Source organism: Hippocampus bargibanti, linkage group LG20, assembly GCF_051943395.1.
Source record: "Hippocampus bargibanti isolate YZ-2025 linkage group LG20, ASM5194339v1, whole genome shotgun sequence".
Lineage (NCBI taxonomy): Eukaryota > Metazoa > Chordata > Actinopteri > Syngnathiformes > Syngnathidae > Hippocampus > Hippocampus bargibanti.
This window is the reverse complement of record NC_142753.1, coordinates 3,906,853-3,924,203: the sequence shown is the minus strand read 5'-3', so window position 1 is coordinate 3,924,203 and position 17,351 is coordinate 3,906,853. Positions and strand designations below refer to the sequence as shown.

The following is a 17,351-nucleotide window of genomic DNA, read 5'->3' as shown; positions in this document are numbered from 1 at the left end:
TTTAATTTGCAATGAAACAATACCATCGATGAAACAGTCGAATGTCAGTGATATTTTAACAAGCCCCATGTTAACGTTTAGCATCAATATACTTCTGCGAGAAGTATATTGCAGATAGCAAGTATAGAAGCTAATGAGCCGTGTGCAGGCGAACTAGCAGTAACTTTGCCTATGGATCGTTTTGGTGGATGTTTACCAATCATAAGGAACGGTAAACCATTCATGTTAATGGTGAGTACTATCACAAAGTTATTTTAAATAATACATTCTGACATTTTGTTGAAAAGTGGCCGCGCGTGCGTGCGTGTTTGCGCGCGCGCGGGTATGTGTGTGTGTGTGTGTGTGCGCACGCTCGTGGGTGTGTGGTTCTCACTGAAAAACATTTCTATATATTTTACTTTTATGGCTCTCTTAGTCAAAAAGGTTCCCAACCCCTGGTCTAAAGGTTTCTTACGTTGCATTGATTGTTTAAATAGTCTTTAAACTCAATATTCTGTGGGTCCTGCAATTTGAGTGAAAATGACAAAAACCCTGGCACTGGAGCGGACCCATTTTTGCACCTCGTCTGGGAGTGAATGAGTTAATAAACAAGTCAGTGAAAAAAAAAAGATATTGAAAATAGAACTATTGATGCCCTTGATTTGCCAACATTTACAATTGAATACTTGAACAGTGTCGGAAAAGAATAATGCAAAGTGCTGACATGTTATTGGAAATGACAAGAAAGACAGTGTCTGAAATAACATCTGCCCTGACGCCCCGGGCGTGCAACTTTTACGTCAGGTGGACAATTTACAGAACGTCTCTGCCCGGGTGGCCGACAACTTTTTCAAGAAAGAAAAAAAAAAGATTTTTTTTCAAATAAAACATTTGCTTTATTCCGATTTCATCGTGGTTATTTGTGGTTGGTACATCAATTACAGTAAAGTCTTGTTATATCGATATTCAAGGGAGTCCGAAAAAATATCGATATAACCGGGACTATCGATATATCCGACCCTTTTTGCATGTAATTTTCTCCGTGCGTGCATAGAAATAGTATCGATATAACCGGGACTATCGATATATCCGATATCGATATAACGAGACTTTACTGTACTTAATTTTAAAGTGTTTTTATGTTATATAATCTGATTATCAGTCCTTAATGCTTTGCAACAATGTTTTTTTTTTTGCAATTAGTCATCTTAATTGTGTTTCAAGTTGTGAAAAATGGGACAGGCAACTGTATGGCTGGGCAGGCAACTTTTCAGAGTTGTCTGCCCTGGTGTCCGGTAACTTTTTGTCATGAGTTTCAGACACTGATAAAGGCATTTAAAAAAATCTAGGAAATCAAAAGATACTAAGGGTAAATCCACTCCGAGAAAGTTCAAATCATTCTGCAGCTGCACAATTTCAACCATTGAAGAAATAATTTTTAAAAGTCGCATTAGCGTGACAGCTGCACTGGGTTTGTGGATCACATTCAAGTAACCGGCTATTATTTGGTAGTTCGACGCACACTGTTATGGGGACTGGCAATCATGTTTATTATTATTTTGCCCCCCACCCCAGACAAAATAATTTGCACATTAATGAAGAGAAGCATGAACATCTATTTGTGCACATTTCAAAGTTGGTTAATAAAATAATCATCGCTTCATTGCCTCAGAGAATAAACACAAAATTCCACACTGAATTCCCAACCCCCTGATGGAACGTTGCGTTTGCAATTTTCAGCTTTTCAAAAAAAAGTCACGACCTGTTTTATTCTCAATCGCCGGGATGAAAACATTCATTACACGTTACAGTCAAATAAACGATTTGAATTCAATAACCACGCGTTCGGCTTGGCTGCGGTTTTGAGCAACTGCTTTGGCTTTGATTACTTTAATATGCGACAAGAGAATAAAGACAAAATATTGTGATTAAAAAAATGATACAATTGTGGTTTTGATGAATGACTTCCAATTAAACTGTGGGTTTCCTATCTTCTTTTCTTGTTTATATAAACTTATTTGGAACTGACATGTTATAAAATTTTGGATGTATAAATGTTGTCACTATATTAAACCTCATAGCTGGCGGCCATTTTAGGGAAAATCTGTGTGACATTTTACCTTGGAATGTGATGTGGAAGCCGGGCTTGTTCTGCGAGTAGTCGCTGTGGAAAAAGAAGCTGGTCTGGTGCGTGGTGCTGAACAAAGCTCTGGGAATGAGCGGACCGCTGAAGCGATCGATGACTGAGCCCGTTTCCAGGCTCCCACTACGTATTTCTAGGTAGTCGTGGATGGCTTCCGTGGAAAAGTTGATAAACTGCAGATGGATTCCTGGGCAAATACAAAACAAAACTTGATCAGAATGCTGTCAGGGGATAAGAATGGTGGGTAAAAAAAAAAAATGTCTCACCAAAACCGACAGGTAAATTGACGGTCCAAGTGCAATCTAATCCACTGGGGTAATTGCCTGGGTAACCAGGGCTGAGGATCACGCCGCTTACATCCGTCAGGGCTCCGCCACACTGAGCTGCGCACGCAGAAAACAAAGTAAAAATAACAACACAATGGACCCCTTGAATTTTTTTTTTGAATGGCAAATAGGGTCTTTAATAGATTCCTCGTCACACTCGCGCAAAAAAAAAATTGTGACGTGTCGCATGGCACAATATCCAATTAATTTGCAGCGCAAGGTCGAAGATAAACATCCAATTTAGATGCATCAGTGGCAACTCATGGGCAATCACACTGACCAAGTGCACTTATCCCCCCCCAGACTTTAAAATTCACTCACACTCAGAGCTAATCACGTCCCGCCGTTGCGCCACAAGCGGCCGCTTGCATTATTCAAAAGTTGAAAATGGACATTCGAACAAACACGGACAACAATGCATGCTAACGTCCTTTTTGGAACAACAATGGTAATTGGGCAACTGTGTTGGGGTGAACGCAAATGGGAACGCTAATGACTGAAATAGGGCAACAAAACCTAAGTGAGGGTTCGCCTTAAAAAAAGTAGAATTTTGTTGGAAAACAGTGTTTTGCTAATAAAGCTGTATATTTAAAACAAATAAACAAATGGGTAAATAAATACATATATAAAAATAGTGAAATAAATAAACAGATGAACAGAGAGAAAGACAGAGAGAAAGAGAGGGAGAGAGAGAGAGCTAGAGAGCTAGCTAGAGAGCTACAGCGATAGCTAGCTAGAAAGATAGCTAGCTAGCTAGAGAGATACACCCTTGTGCAAATTAATTGCACCACCCTGTGATCTTGACTGTTTGCTGGTTTAAATCATTCTAAAGCTTGTGAAAGTTTCAGAACAATGTTTGCCATGATAGGGGTGGGGTCTGTCTGTGATGGATTAGCCTGGCGATTTACCAGACTTGAACCCAATTGAGAATTTATGGTAAATAATTACGATTTGTCTGCGTGAGAAAGCTTGCACAACAAAAAAAAGCCATAATTTGTGCTATAATTAAGACCTGGTACAGTGACCCTTCCATCATCAACAAGCGTCAAAATCTGGTCGATTCCATGCCAAAACGCATCGCTCAGGTGATAAAGAACTAGGGAGGACACACTTCTTACTAAAATGTACATTTTAATCATTTGAGTTGTCAACAAAAGGAAACAATCAATTTTAAAATAAAAGGGTGGTGCGATCATTTTGCACGAGGGTGTAGCTAGCTAGCTAGAGAGATAATTAGCTAACTAGTGAGAGAGCTAGCTAAATAGCTAGAGAGATAGCTAGATAGCTAACTAGAGAGAAAGCTAGTCAGCTAGCTGGCTGGATGCATGGATGGATCGCTGGATGGACCGTTGGATGGATCGCTAGATAGATCGCTAGATCGCTAGATCGATAGATCGCTAGCTCAATAGATTGCTAGATCGATAGATCAATAGATTGATCGATAGATTGATAGATTGAACGATAGATCGCTAGATCGATCGATCGTTAGATCGATAGATCGCTAGATCACTAGATCGATAGATCGAGAGATCTATGCCAAATCGATCGATAGATCGATCGATCTGTCGATTGATCTATCAATAGATCTATGCCAGAATCGAACGATCGATAGATCTATGCCAAAATCGATCGATCGATCGATAGATATATGCCAAAATCGATCAATAGATAGATAGATAGATAGATAGATAGATAGATAGATAGATAGATAGATAGATAGATAGATAGATAGATAGATAGATAGATAGATAGATAGATAGATAGATAGATAGATAGATAGATAGCTTAATTCAAGGTATGGCATTAGATGGCATCGGCTGTGGCCGGTACATGTTTGGTCTTACCTACCAAGACAAAGAGGGACCGGGTAGTTCCATCTGCGAACAGGTCCCGGCATGCAAGTGATGTGAGCATTTCCCTACAGTGATTCAACAAAAAAAAAGAAGAAAAAGAAATTAAGTTTGAGAGTGTAGCAAACCTGATTAATGACATTTGGACATTTTCTCTCACCCACAGAGATGAGGTAGAGGCATGTATTATTCATTGCAGAGTGGATGTTGTGACGTTTCCCTCTGATTCACTGTTTTAAGTACTTTTGCTTTGTTTGGTGCAGCCAAGGGGATTAATAAAAGTGACAATGAGCTGAGACACTTAAAACATTTTTTTTTCATACGGGGTTTTAATGTGCTCTTTTTTCTTGGGTAATAAGCACGCAAGCTCACCTGGAGAGAATAGCCTTGGAGAACTGCACTAATACATCCGCTACTATTGTCTTATAAAACCGCAAGAGACGTGAGGATGATGTCTTCTTCTTTTTTTTTCTTTTACAAGAATGAATTGGAACTTTTTGGGAGGACAATGTGAGAGAAATAAAAAGGAAAAAAGTCAATGTAGGCAAACCTGAAGAGAGTAGCCTTGTTCGCAGGAGAACTGGACCACGTCGCCCACCATATAACGATCCCCCTGTCTTATGCCATAGTTCGGAGTCTGGGGCTCCGGACACGACTCCAGACCGATTGCTGAAAAAGGGTATTTTACAATAAAATACAATACATATTAATTTATATAGTGCTTTAAAGGACACTATCGTGCTTTTAAAGGACACTTGTTTCATAACTGACATCAGAAAAACATTTTATAGCATCTAAAATACCTAAAACATGCAGTATGATATTCGCTAGCTACTAGCCAGCGAATAGATAGCCATTAGCTAGCGAATTGATAGCTATTAGCTCGCCATATAGCTAATAGATACAGTAGCTATTTATTTATTTATTGTTCTTTCTTGCTCACGGGTCCTGGGAACAAAGTTGCCAAACCGTAACAAGTGCACTTTTACCGCATTCACATTTGAATTTTCTGTAATTCCTTAACTGGCTGAGAGGCGGCGCTCTTGAGGCCACTTTACACAAAACTAGTAGTGAAAAAGCCATGAAGGAGTAACTTGATCCCCACTCCGCCACTGGGGATGTGGTCATACCTGTATATTCGAGATGAAATCCAGCGGCAGAGACACTGATGTCGGAACTGAAGCTGAGGTAGAGGTTGTTGGATGTGCTGTTGAGCAGCGGGGGGATGGTGGTGCCTGGGACAAGAAGAAGAAGGGACGGGAGAAATAACAACAGCATGAGATAAAAAGAAAGACACCTGATGACCACCTGGCAGAGAAATAAACATCCTCTGGAAGGAGATGCGAGGGTTTGGGCAAATTGCATTTCATTTGAAGCCAATGTTTGATTTGAAAGCTTGGCCTGACCACGTTGCCAAGTAAGAAAACATCTGAAGCCAAGCGATCAGAACACTAACCAATGCTAAGTAATTCAGTACGAAAATGTCACAGCCGCGCATCCATGTTAATATTGCTCTGTGATATTTTGGATCCCGTTTGATGGTTTATGTGAGTGCATCCCTATTGTTGTTGGTTTTGTTATTGCTCGTATGAGCTGATGGATATGATTGGCTGGTGCGATTGAGGGGAATTGATTAGCCTTCCCCCGCTGTTCCTTTTCCCATTCCACAGGAAAGCTCATTTATTATCATGACAGAGCATTATAAATATATAAAGATCTTTTTTTTTTCCCTTGCGGAATGAATAATGGATGACTCAGCACAATTAACAGCGTGAGTTTTACGATAATGATTATTTTGGACCGATTTTACGAAGAGCTGAGCATTGGTGGTACTCTTGGCGAGCCAGATTTGAAAAAAAATGGTGGAAGGTTTTAAATGAACTCATTCATTGCCATTCACGAATTTATTATGGAATTATATGACGTAGAGCGCCATTCCCGAATTAGTTCGGGTTTTGTTGTTTCTTTGTTGGCTGCCGATAAAGCTCTGGCCAGATCTCTGGTAGTGTTTTTTCCATTTCACAAGAGGGTAGCATTTCCCTTTTTTCCCATGTTAGTGCATTGTTCCACATTCAGCTGTAGTTGAAGCGCTATATCAACCAATATGTATGTATTGCTTTATATTTTGGACAGCCACCCTCATTTCAAGCTCATATAACTCCAGAAGGATATCAATTAGGAAATACCATGATCTGGTTGGCGACCAACGGGTGACGCTGTCGGCCCTGCCTGCAGCCGCGCAGGTGTTGGTTGTTCCAATCAGTGGCAGTCAAAAGGACTCCCGGCACGAGCATTCGGTGTCGGTTATTGCATTGTGCAGTGCATTCATTGCATTGCATGCTGTGCATGTGTTTTCTGCACACTGTCAAGTTTGTTTCATCTTGGCAGACTTTTACTCTTGGTTTTCTTTGATACTTTGTATTTTTCTGTTCAGATGATTTTGATGTTTTAGATTTTTGTTCCTGTTGACCTTATTTTACTACAATTTCTCAAATACAACCTGCTGCTCCCTCCTGCCTGCTTTTTTTTTGGGATTTACAACCGCCATAACCACCTTGCAAACCGTGACAGCAAATAACTGATGAAAGAAGAGAGTCTAAGGTTTCTTATACTGAATTGAATGCTTAGGTACTCCTAAAACTCAATATTTCGTGGGTCCTGGTTAAAATCAAGATGGAACAAAAAAAAAAATCTAGGAAAATTATATCAGTTGATTTAAAATGTCCAACTAACAGAAAAAAGTGATTTCATGTGAATAATTGATCATATGTGCGGACTGTTTTGCTAGCAACAAGTCATGATGTCCTCCCCTCCATTTTTTCAGAGGCATCAAAAAAGATTGCCCACTTACACATTCATTACACATTGTTAAAAATAACTACCGGTAGAGATAATTCTATTGTATAGAATAAACAAAGGCAGTGTGCATGTGGTTTGGAAACGGCAACGCTATATGCGATGCGACCATTTGTGAAATATGTCTTTCTACTGCTGCAGGGGATAAATATCATTCTTACCAGAGTAGCTGCCCAGCCTTGGAGCGTGGTTGTCCGCGCCATCGTAGAAATCCAAAGAGTCCCAGTTGTGCTCCGTGGTGAAACTCACCACCTGAACCTGAACACAGTGATTATCGCCATGTCACAATTTGATTCGCTTGACAACTACTATGCAAGAATATTTACTTGAAAACATGATTACACAATACAATACAATACATATTGATTTCTATGGTGCTTTAACAACAGCTGAAGCTGGAACAAAATGCTTAACAACTATCATACACAGGAAAATAAAGCAGTCACAAAGATACGAGAAGAAAGGAGCCGATGCGTTTGTGGAACTGTCGCAGCTTGGAATTGAAGCGGAATTACATGGGACAGGAGATGTGAGACGATATTTTTCATCAATGGATGCTACAGCTTCGTGTTTGCTTTCAAAACTTAGCTTACAGCAGATGTGCATATTCCACCATTATGTCCCCGATCCACTGCTGAAAAGGACGCTTTGATTCTCTCCTCTTTCATCTAGAACGGCTTCATACAACAAAGATTTAATGACTGTGTATTGTCATGTTTGTTATTTATTTATTTTTTGTTCTTTTGACTTCAAGATGGCGCCAGGAGAGGTTCTGCCTTTACAGCAGGTCCTGTATTTTTTTCCTGTTTTTCTACTTATTTTCCTTCCCTCTTTCTTACTTTGTTGATGTGAAATGTACATTTCTCTTGTGTGAGACTAATAAATACGTATCTAATCTAATACTTTTGAAAAATTACATTAAAAAACTACAACGAATAAATAACATTAGGAAAAAGTGGCCTTACGTAATACAATTCATGTCAGCCCAAAACAACCTCGCTCGATTTGACAGTTTATCCTGGGAGTGCCTCCACAGTGCTCGTTCGTCACGCAATAAGCCGTTATCTCTTTAGCATGAGACGTTATCGGCTCCCTTGCTTGCTAACCGTCCATGCCTCCCCCCGTCTGTCCATCATCCCGCCTAATAATCTCTTCATCTTCTTCTCTGAGTCCCTGCTTGCTCAGCTTCTCTAAGTCAATGATACGCAAGGTCAGTTACCTGGATTCCAGCGCCTTCGGGGACCGATACCTTCCACACGCAGTTCTGGTTGTTGTCGTACGGTTCAGGGTAGCCGGGTGACAGGATGGTTCCGTGACGGAAGCTCAAAACACCCCCGCACGGAACTGGAAGTGGAGAGGAAAGAATAGGGTGTCTTAAAGGACAACCGATACCATTTTTTTGTTTCCTAACTGACATCAGAAAAACGTTTTATAGCATCTAAAATGCCCAAAACGCACAGGCTGATATTTTTAGTCAAATGCAAAACACCAATGAAAATAATATAAAGTGTACCAAAACTGCTACGAAATGAGCTCGGAACTAGAGAGATTCAGAAAGTCCTGCCCCCTTGTCCGTGACGTCACACCAGGATACTCCTTCACAAACTGCCTTGCTCCAGAATCAAAACAATGGCTTCAGAGAGTTCAGACTCGGAGAAGATACTTTCTTGTTACTCATCCAGTTATGAATATGAATCAAATAGTTCTGAAGAGGAAAGCATAAATGTTTGCAATCGATTAAAGAAGGCCTTTCGTATCAATTCGAGCCCTCTGGACTTCAATGTAGCGCCCAGAAAATGCACAAGATGGCGCACAAGCTTAATGGAAATGGTCTGATTTGTCTGCTGGGAATTTGTGTAACCTTACACCTTCTTCATGCGTGTTACCGCAATTGGATGTGACACACAACGATTCACCATCGCATTATTTATGTAGGTGAATGTGTATGTGTATGTGTTATGTATATGTTTTCCTTCTAATTTCGCGATCAGACGAAGTGTTTTCAGACGTTTTCAGTACCCAAAATGCATTGTGTGTCGCTTTGTCAATCAGGGGCGTTCCCTCCGTGACGTCACTTAGGGCATTGTCATCAACTCGAAAAATAGACTTTATGAATATTCAACGCGAGTCTTAAAACGTAAAATATAGCTATATGCGGTTGAATCTTTGTAAAATGTGCTCAGTAGAAGTCATTCGAAGTCATTTTACAAATTATGCACACAACTTGTCCGGAGGTGTCGGTTGTCCTTTAATTCCAATAATCTACTGCAAGTGAGTTGCATTTTTTATTTTGGGATGTGGTTGCTCGGTTACCAATACAAGTGGGCGAGCTGTCGTTCCACTGCGCCAGGTTGTCGGGCACACTTTCGCAACGAATGGCGGTGGAGCCGTGCAAGATGTAGCCCGGGTTGCATTCAAACTGGACCAGGGAGCCCACCGCAAAGTCGTTGCCCAGGCGGTGGCCGAAGCGCGGTTCCGGGACCGAGCTGCACTGAGTGGAGCTGGTCCGCGGCACAGCTGGTGAAATTCACAGGGAGAAAAAGTTATTTTTGATTGATTCCTTTATCTATACTAATCATAACGCAAACACATTCACGGCCAGACGATGTGCAAAAATGTATCCACTCCAGTGTCAGGGTTTTGGTCATTTTCACTCAAATTGCAGGACCCACAGAATATTGAGTTTTAGGAGTAGGTAAACATTCCGTTCAGCGTAAAAAAAAAAACTTAGACTATCTTCTTTCATCAAAAAAAAGAGTTCATTCCTAAGTATATGGGTCTGGAGTTATCTGAGCTTGAAATGGGGGCGGCTGTACAAAGTACAATACTAATTTATATAGCGCTAATTTATATAGCGCTAATTTAGATAGCGCTAATTTAGATAGCGTTAACATGGACCAAAGGCAAATGCTGCCCCCTGGTGGAAGGGAAAACATTGCCGGTGCTTTATCTGCACCCCCCCACCCCGCGAAAAACACAAAACCCGAGCCCGCATCGTGCTTTTCAATTCCCGAATAAATTCGGGAATGTCAGTGAATGAGTTAAGAAGGCATGAGAATATAATGGAAAGTGTGCTGTTTTTTGGGGTAAATGGGTCACAGTCTGACCTTGGTAGACAAAATGGAAGCCTTTTGCCGTTTCGGGCCCCACGGTCGTAAACTTAACGGTGATCTGATTGCCCGAACTCAGCGGCAGCGACTCTCCTGGAACGAGATAACATTTCATTTGTTTCCCATGCCGACGCCCCCTTTGCCCCTCACCACCAACGACGCTTCCATCCATCAACATACTCATCCATCAGTCCTTACCCGAATGGGACCCGGAGAGAGATGACAGCAGTGTGCTCTGCTGAGTGGGCCCGTCGTAGATCTCCACCACATCGTTTAGCGACGTCTGGAAAAGCACAAACTGGCCAAAGAGAACTGAAAGGGGGACGACGGGAAAGGGCAAGTGAACACAGAAGGTAATTGGGTTTAGTCTCCCTTAAAATCCAGTTGGATACAAAAAACCTGCAAAGTTAAATCCCACTGTTGCCAACCTTGAAGATCATAATAAAAACATCATTTTTGTACCCGGTGTGTACATTGATATTTTTAAAACCCTCCCTAAAGCTAAATTTCACTTGTTTTTCTTAACTCACTCATTGCCAGACAGTGTGCATAAATGTGTCCACGCCTGTGCCAGGATTTTTGTCATTTTCACTCAAATTGCAGGATGCACAGAATATCGAGTTTTAGGACTACATAAACATTCAATGGCATGCAGTCTTAAGTAATCTTAGACTCTTGTGTTTCATCAGAAAAAAAGGTTAACTCCTAAGTTATATGGGTCTGGAGTTATCTGAGCTTGAAATGGGGGTGGCTGTAAAAATACAATGCAATATTAATGTAGAGAGCGGCACCCAGTCAAAGATGTTCGGTCGGACACTGTGGACAAAGACTCGGACACAGGAAGATTGTCTTTTACTGCCAGTAGGGGACGCATTCTTTCTGGACAGACGCCCAAATTCTGCAGCCCTCTGCCAAGCTATTTATTGTGAGTATATGCAAATGTAAGTGATACATTAGTAAAACATAGTTTTCTTGATAAGAATACCACACCCCTGGACGTTCTAAGCACCAAGAGCTGGAAACAATAAAACATTGATATTTTAATTGGTTGTCTTTTCCATGAACTGATATATTTGTAACCTGGCTAATGAGCTCTTCCTGTGAGGGAGTTTCAAGTCCTAAATTCTGTCTAAGGAAGGAGTTAACCAAGAACTAAATTATGTCCAAGGCTAGATCTTCTAGATCAGGGGGGTCAAAGTCATTTTTTGCCGCGGGCCACATTTTAGTTATGGTTTCCTCTCGAGGGCCGTTATGAATTTGGGGAACCCATTAGAATGTTTAAATACCTTCAAATATTACATATAGAGCACACAGCAAATTAATGAATAACTCGTTTTCAAATCTGAAGTCAAGAGTAATGACTTTTATTGTGGTTGACATCCAAAAATATGAAATTTTGGCTCAGATTTTAGCAATCATCATGGAATTTAACAAGTTTGATTTGCTTTCGCGGGCCGAAAAAAATGATGTGGCGGGCCGGATTTGGCCCGCGGGCCTTGACTTTGACACCTGTGTCCTAGATAAAGATGATTAACCGGCTGTGTCTGTTCAATTCAGATTGACCCATGGATTCTGTGGTTTCATTGTGTACTCGAGTCACACATGTTCACTAAGCATTAAACATAAAACGTTTAAACACGATAACTTCTATTCTGTCTAAACTCTATCACACCCCCATCAAGAAAAACCAAAACCTGAACAAATTGATCTATGTACTATTGATCTATGTATTGATCTATAACTGCAGGATCTATGTGGTAGCCCGTGAATCATACAACACAGGCCGTGTTGGCTCAATCAGGAGGCTTAGCGTCGGTTTTAAAATCAATCTGGGCTGCAGAAGCCACTGGCACTTGGGTGGTTAATTACCAACTAACGTCGAAAAGGACAGCACTTCTTCTCCGCCTTGGTGTATGATGAAAGGTGTCGCAGTGGAATGTGAATGGCGCCCCGGACGCCCATATAATACCTGGAGAATCTACCGCTGTCCGTCTGCAGTGACATCCTTAATGATACTCGAGGTAGGCTGTAAAGATATAGCCTGACTATTTTCTGTACAATGATCCTGTGCTCTATTCAGGTTGTGAAGCAATCTTTGGGATACATGTAAAATTGTGCATTTTAACTCATTCACTGCTTGATGGACAAAAAATGTGTCCGCTCCAGTGGCAGGGTTTTTGTCATTGTCACTTGAAATATTGAGTTTTAGGACTACATAAACAAACATTCAATACAGCGTTAGAAACCTTAGACTCTCTTCTTTGATCAGTTATTTCCTAAATTATATGAATCTGGAGTTATATGAACTTCAAATGAGGGTGGCTGTCCAAAATACAATGCAATACATACTTGTTTTTAGTTCCATCTTGATTTTAACCAGGACTCACGGAATATTGAGTTTTAGGAGTACATACACATTCAATTCAGCATAAGAATCCTTAGACTGTCTTCTTTGATCAGTTATTTCCTAAATTATATGAATCTGGAGTTATATGAACTTGAAATGAGGGTGGCTGTCCAAAATATAAAGCAATAGATACATATTGGTTTATATAGCGCTTTAACAACAGCTGAAGATTAAACAAGGGAAATGCTCCCCCCATGTGCAAAAGAAGAATAACTGTCCACAGCAAAAATTGTATATGTGTTTGCTTTTAGTTCTTTTTTTTCATTAAGCACTGACAACAACAACAGAACAAGCTGCTGCTGAGAGTGGGGGCCGATGTTAGCTCCTCACAATCAATAGCGTCGTCATGGAGGCAATGCAACGAACACAGCTCGCTAAATGGAATGAGACGAGCGACCATTGATGGTCTTTGGGAGAAATGCTATTGATAACATGGCGCCGGCGGGCGCAAATGGAACCCCGTCTCAAATAATTAGTGGCTGCAAATGAGAGTTGATTAGCTAATATGCTGTCAAACAACATATTGCTAGCGAGTGTGATATATATAAATATCTATCTCCAGTCCTGCGGCTGGATGGATGCATGGCTTAGAAAGCCCGCGATGAGAAGAAAGGAGTGTCAGCGCAGAGCGTTGATGCGTGTGTGGAACTGCCGCGGCTTGGAATTGAAGCGAATTTACGTTGGAGACAATATTTTTTAGATGCAACAGCTTGGTGTTTGCTTTGAACATTTAGCTTGGAGCATACGTGTAGCAGACATTTCATCATGACGTCCCTGAATACATTTGTGAATGGCAGAGAATGAGCTAATCTGGGTAAAGAATGCTTTAATTCCGAACATAATTAATTTCAAAGAAAGGGGGCGGTTTGTTATGAATGCCAACCAGGTGCAGCTGTGAAGGCCCTCCTTCACAGCTGTGTAGAATATGGCAAGAATGTCAAGGGATTCCATACAGTATTGGTGACGTGGGATGTAGCCAACAAGTTGGCAGGATATCATCAAACAATGAACGCGTATGTCCAATTAGTTGGAAATGGAATGGTCTATACGTGACATAAAGAAAGGAGCCAAAATAGAATGCTGCTCTTAATCGTCGCGCGGTAAAACAAAGGCTGAAACCAGCGTCCTCTTTCGGCACAGCTTCACTGATTAATCCTGACCTGGAAGGAAATAACTGGACAGGCAGCATCTTTTGACCCAGTTATAATATGCCCGCGGCTTTCATTCGGGAAGGTTAAAACATTCAAAGGTTTGATCTTGGGGAGTTCAAAATGAACTCATTCAAATCAGGTCGAAAAGAGGGAATAATTGTGATCACACAATTAATTAGTGCTTTTCACGCCAATAAACTGAGGCTATGACCAAGGGTGCCATTTTCATTCTGTGCTCATGTCTTTAACTCATTTGCTGTTTTATTACAATTTTCTTGGAATTGTATTTTATTCTCCTCTCTTGTTTGGATTTGTACAATCTGGTCACTTACACTGCCCTTATGTATCATATTTGGATCACAAGATACAGAAGCTCCCTGATTTACAAACATTCGAGTTACGAATAACAGTACATATAAACATTTTTGCGGCTATGTCGAAAAATGGTCGTACAGAGATGCTGTAAGTTAGCTTTGTATTGGAAACCCTTTCTCCGGCCAAGCTCACTTACTATTGGCCTTGTAGAGTATGTGGGCGGGGAGCAAATCCCTTTTACCAGATGAGGCTCCAAGGGGAGGCGACGCTTTAACGAAAACTAATGACTGCAGGCACGTCATTCATTAATGACGTGCCTGCACCTTCAGTAATGACTCTTTTTTTATTATACTTCCCCATTCAGTGTTTGACTTAAAGATACATTCCATACAAAATAGAGCACCGAAGCAACTTACGAAAAAATTCCCCTTGCGGACGTCCGCTCGGAATGTATCTTGTTCGTAAGGTGGGGAGCGTCTGTATTCAAATTATTCATTGTAATTCCATTAAATCTTCTCAGACACTCACCAAATTCACGCGGCACAGCGATGGAGTAGACGCAGGTCTGCCCGGTGGTGTAGTTTCGAGGGAAGTTTGGAGATAAAACGGTTCCTTCCGATCCGGTGGAGCGACTTCCGCAGGGGGCTGGAAACGAACGGAATATGGTCATTTGAGCAGCTGAATCTTTTTGGCGGGCCTTTAACGGAAACGGTATTCCCACCCTGGCAGCTGGGCAATGCCCTGTTCCATCCGGGCCTGCCATCGTCTCCCATGCTGCAGGTTAGTGTTGAGTAACCCTGAGGACAAGATAGGACACTGAGCTAACTGATCATCAACCCATCAGATTCTCCATCCACTCATTGATCCAATCCAACCAAATACCTGCAGAACATATCCAGCCTCGCAGTAGAATGTAACTGTGGAACCCAGTTTGTAGTCCGATCCAAGTCTGGTTCCGTTTAGCACCACTCCGGGGTCAAAGCAGGACTCCCTCAACTTCGCTGAATGGCGAGAAACCAAGACCACAAACGAGATGGTGACTACTCGACATCCCCGGCGCTATTATGATCAGCGGATGCTTTTACCTTTGTATTCCAGGTGAAAACCAGCGTAGGACACAGAACCGTCGCTTCTGAAGGCCAAATGCATGGTATTGGAACTGCTCTCGATTCTCTCGGGCAGTTTGCTGTCTTGAAAGCTGCCAATCAGGGGACTGTTGCTGTCCGGACCATCGTAGATGTACACGAAGTCATAGTTGGGCTCAATGTTAAAACTGGTCAGGTTGGGCATTTAGAAGAGAAGAGATCAGGTTAGCGTGTTATTGTTTCTTAATCTGGTATAAACCTGACTGACTTTGCTCTCTCCCAAGGAAAGCCATAAAGTGAACTTTTCAAGAAAAAAATCAGTACCTGATGAATGCGAGCGACAGGACATAATCGGGATTGACAGCGATGAGCCAGTCGCAGTCCTTGGAGTGCGGATAGGGATGTGGAAAGTTTGGGGATAGGATGAAGCCGCTGGAGCCGGTCAGGTTGCCACCACAGGGAGCTGAAAGACAGATAATCAATCACCGTTTCTACCCTTGACATCTCCGGTTTGAAGGAACCTCTTCTCACCGATGCAGACGGGCGGGCTGGGCTGCCAGTAGTATCTGTTGTCCACTTGTATGCAGGTGATTTTGTCATCCCCCTGTAGCTCGTATCCTGGGTCGCACTGAAAGGACACGGAATCACCTGGTTCTCGGCCGTCGCCGCTACGGGTGCCGTTCATCGGCACCCCAGGGTCCCTGCAGGCGGTTGCGACTGAGCCTGCGAGGAACAACAGTTCAAGCATGTGGACCTTGTTTGACCTTATCAGAGGGAAATGATCTTCTTGTTGGAGGAAATTGAAGGGCAGTGGGGAGGCTGCACCCACTAAATGGATGGATGGCTTCAGGAGACCATGATGAGAAGAAAGGAACGTCAGTGCAGAGCGTATGTGAAACTGTCACGGCTTGGAATTGAAGCAGATTTACGTGGGACAGGATATGTGAGACAGTCTCACAATGGATGCTACATGTCTACTATGTCACATTATTTGTTATTTGTTGTTGTTTTCACTTCAATATGGCGCCGCGAGAGTGGCTGCACTGACAGCAGCTCCTGTATTATGTTTTTCTATTTCTTCCTTTCCTCTTCCTTGCATAACTTTGCTGCTGTAAATTGTGAATTTCTCCACTGCTAATAAAGGCTAATCCAATCTAATCCAATAACAAAAAGACCTTTACGCCACGTGCATTCTTTGCTAGTTGGTTTATTCCAAAAACTCTCTCGATGCGACTCGCCACTGGACTCATTGGCTGGATTTCCAGGTTGCGTGGTGATAACTCACTGGAAAACTGTATGGCGAATCCTGACTTGCTGATGTAAAAATCCGTCTCGAATTGAACGGTGACGGTGTTCAGAGTGGAGTGGATGCCCTCGGGCAGAAGTGACCCGCTGAGCTCAGCCAGAGACATTTCATTGGCGGGAGGTCCGTCCCACACCCTGAGCATGTCGTGGCTGGCCTCGGTGTCAAACGCCAGGAACTGAAGGCTTTGGGAAAAAAACAATGACGCATTACTGAAAACAGTATTCTGGACAAGACTGTTGTTCAAGGTGGTTCTTTATTTTTTTTTTTTACCTCACAATATTTCCAGAGTCCACCTCGATGGTCCAGGTGCATCGTAGGTTGTTGTCATAGGGAAACGGGTACCCAGGAGAAAGAATCCTTCCCGTCGACTCACCCTTGAAACGTCCACCGCACTCGGCTAACAAAAACACAAATGGTGGCATGTATAAGAATTGCAAAACATTTCGACAGAACGGCATCAATTATTGAAAAGTATGACGTGGCGAGCCATTCCCGAACTTGTTCGGGTTTTTGTTTTTCGTGCGGGGGGTGCCGATAAAGCGCTGGTCAGACCTCTGGCCAGGTTTTTTTTCCATTCCACAAGGGAGCAGCATTTGCCTTTTGTCCATGTTAGTGCTTTGTTACAGCTCTAGCTGTTGTTAAAGCGCTATATAAATAAATATGGATAGATTGTATTGTATTTTGTATAGCCACCCCCATTTCAAACTCAGATAACTCCAGACCCATATAACTTAGGAATTAACCTTTTTTTCTGATGAAAGAAGAGAGTACATGGTTTCTTACGCTGCATTGAATGTTTATGTAGTCCTATATTATGTGGGTC

At 41.9% G+C, this 17,351-nt stretch overlaps 1 protein-coding gene across 2 annotated transcripts in view; it reads right to left on the bottom strand.

Moving 5' to 3' along the window:
• Positions 1–17,351, bottom strand: part of csmd3b (CUB and Sushi multiple domains 3b) — a 291,556-nt gene that overhangs the window by 51,966 nt on the left and 222,239 nt on the right. For both annotated transcript variants that reach the window (XM_089023141.1, XM_089023140.1), the window contains exons 26-43: positions 16,799–16,925; positions 16,508–16,710; positions 15,754–15,945; positions 15,547–15,685; positions 15,223–15,410; positions 15,020–15,138; positions 14,859–14,934; positions 14,666–14,782; positions 10,463–10,576; positions 10,262–10,357; positions 9,468–9,671; positions 8,374–8,498; positions 7,316–7,412; positions 5,429–5,533; positions 4,849–4,967; positions 4,297–4,366; positions 2,389–2,505; positions 2,100–2,309 (exon numbers count right to left, since the gene is read on the bottom strand). In XM_089023141.1, the coding sequence (XP_088879267.1) occupies positions 2,100–2,309; positions 2,389–2,505; positions 4,297–4,366; positions 4,849–4,967; positions 5,429–5,533; positions 7,316–7,412; positions 8,374–8,498; positions 9,468–9,671; positions 10,262–10,357; positions 10,463–10,576; positions 14,666–14,782; positions 14,859–14,934; positions 15,020–15,138; positions 15,223–15,410; positions 15,547–15,685; positions 15,754–15,945; positions 16,508–16,710; positions 16,799–16,925 (2,418 nt within the window). The remainder of the gene's footprint in view (positions 1–2,099; positions 2,310–2,388; positions 2,506–4,296; positions 4,367–4,848; positions 4,968–5,428; positions 5,534–7,315; positions 7,413–8,373; positions 8,499–9,467; positions 9,672–10,261; positions 10,358–10,462; positions 10,577–14,665; positions 14,783–14,858; positions 14,935–15,019; positions 15,139–15,222; positions 15,411–15,546; positions 15,686–15,753; positions 15,946–16,507; positions 16,711–16,798; positions 16,926–17,351) is intronic.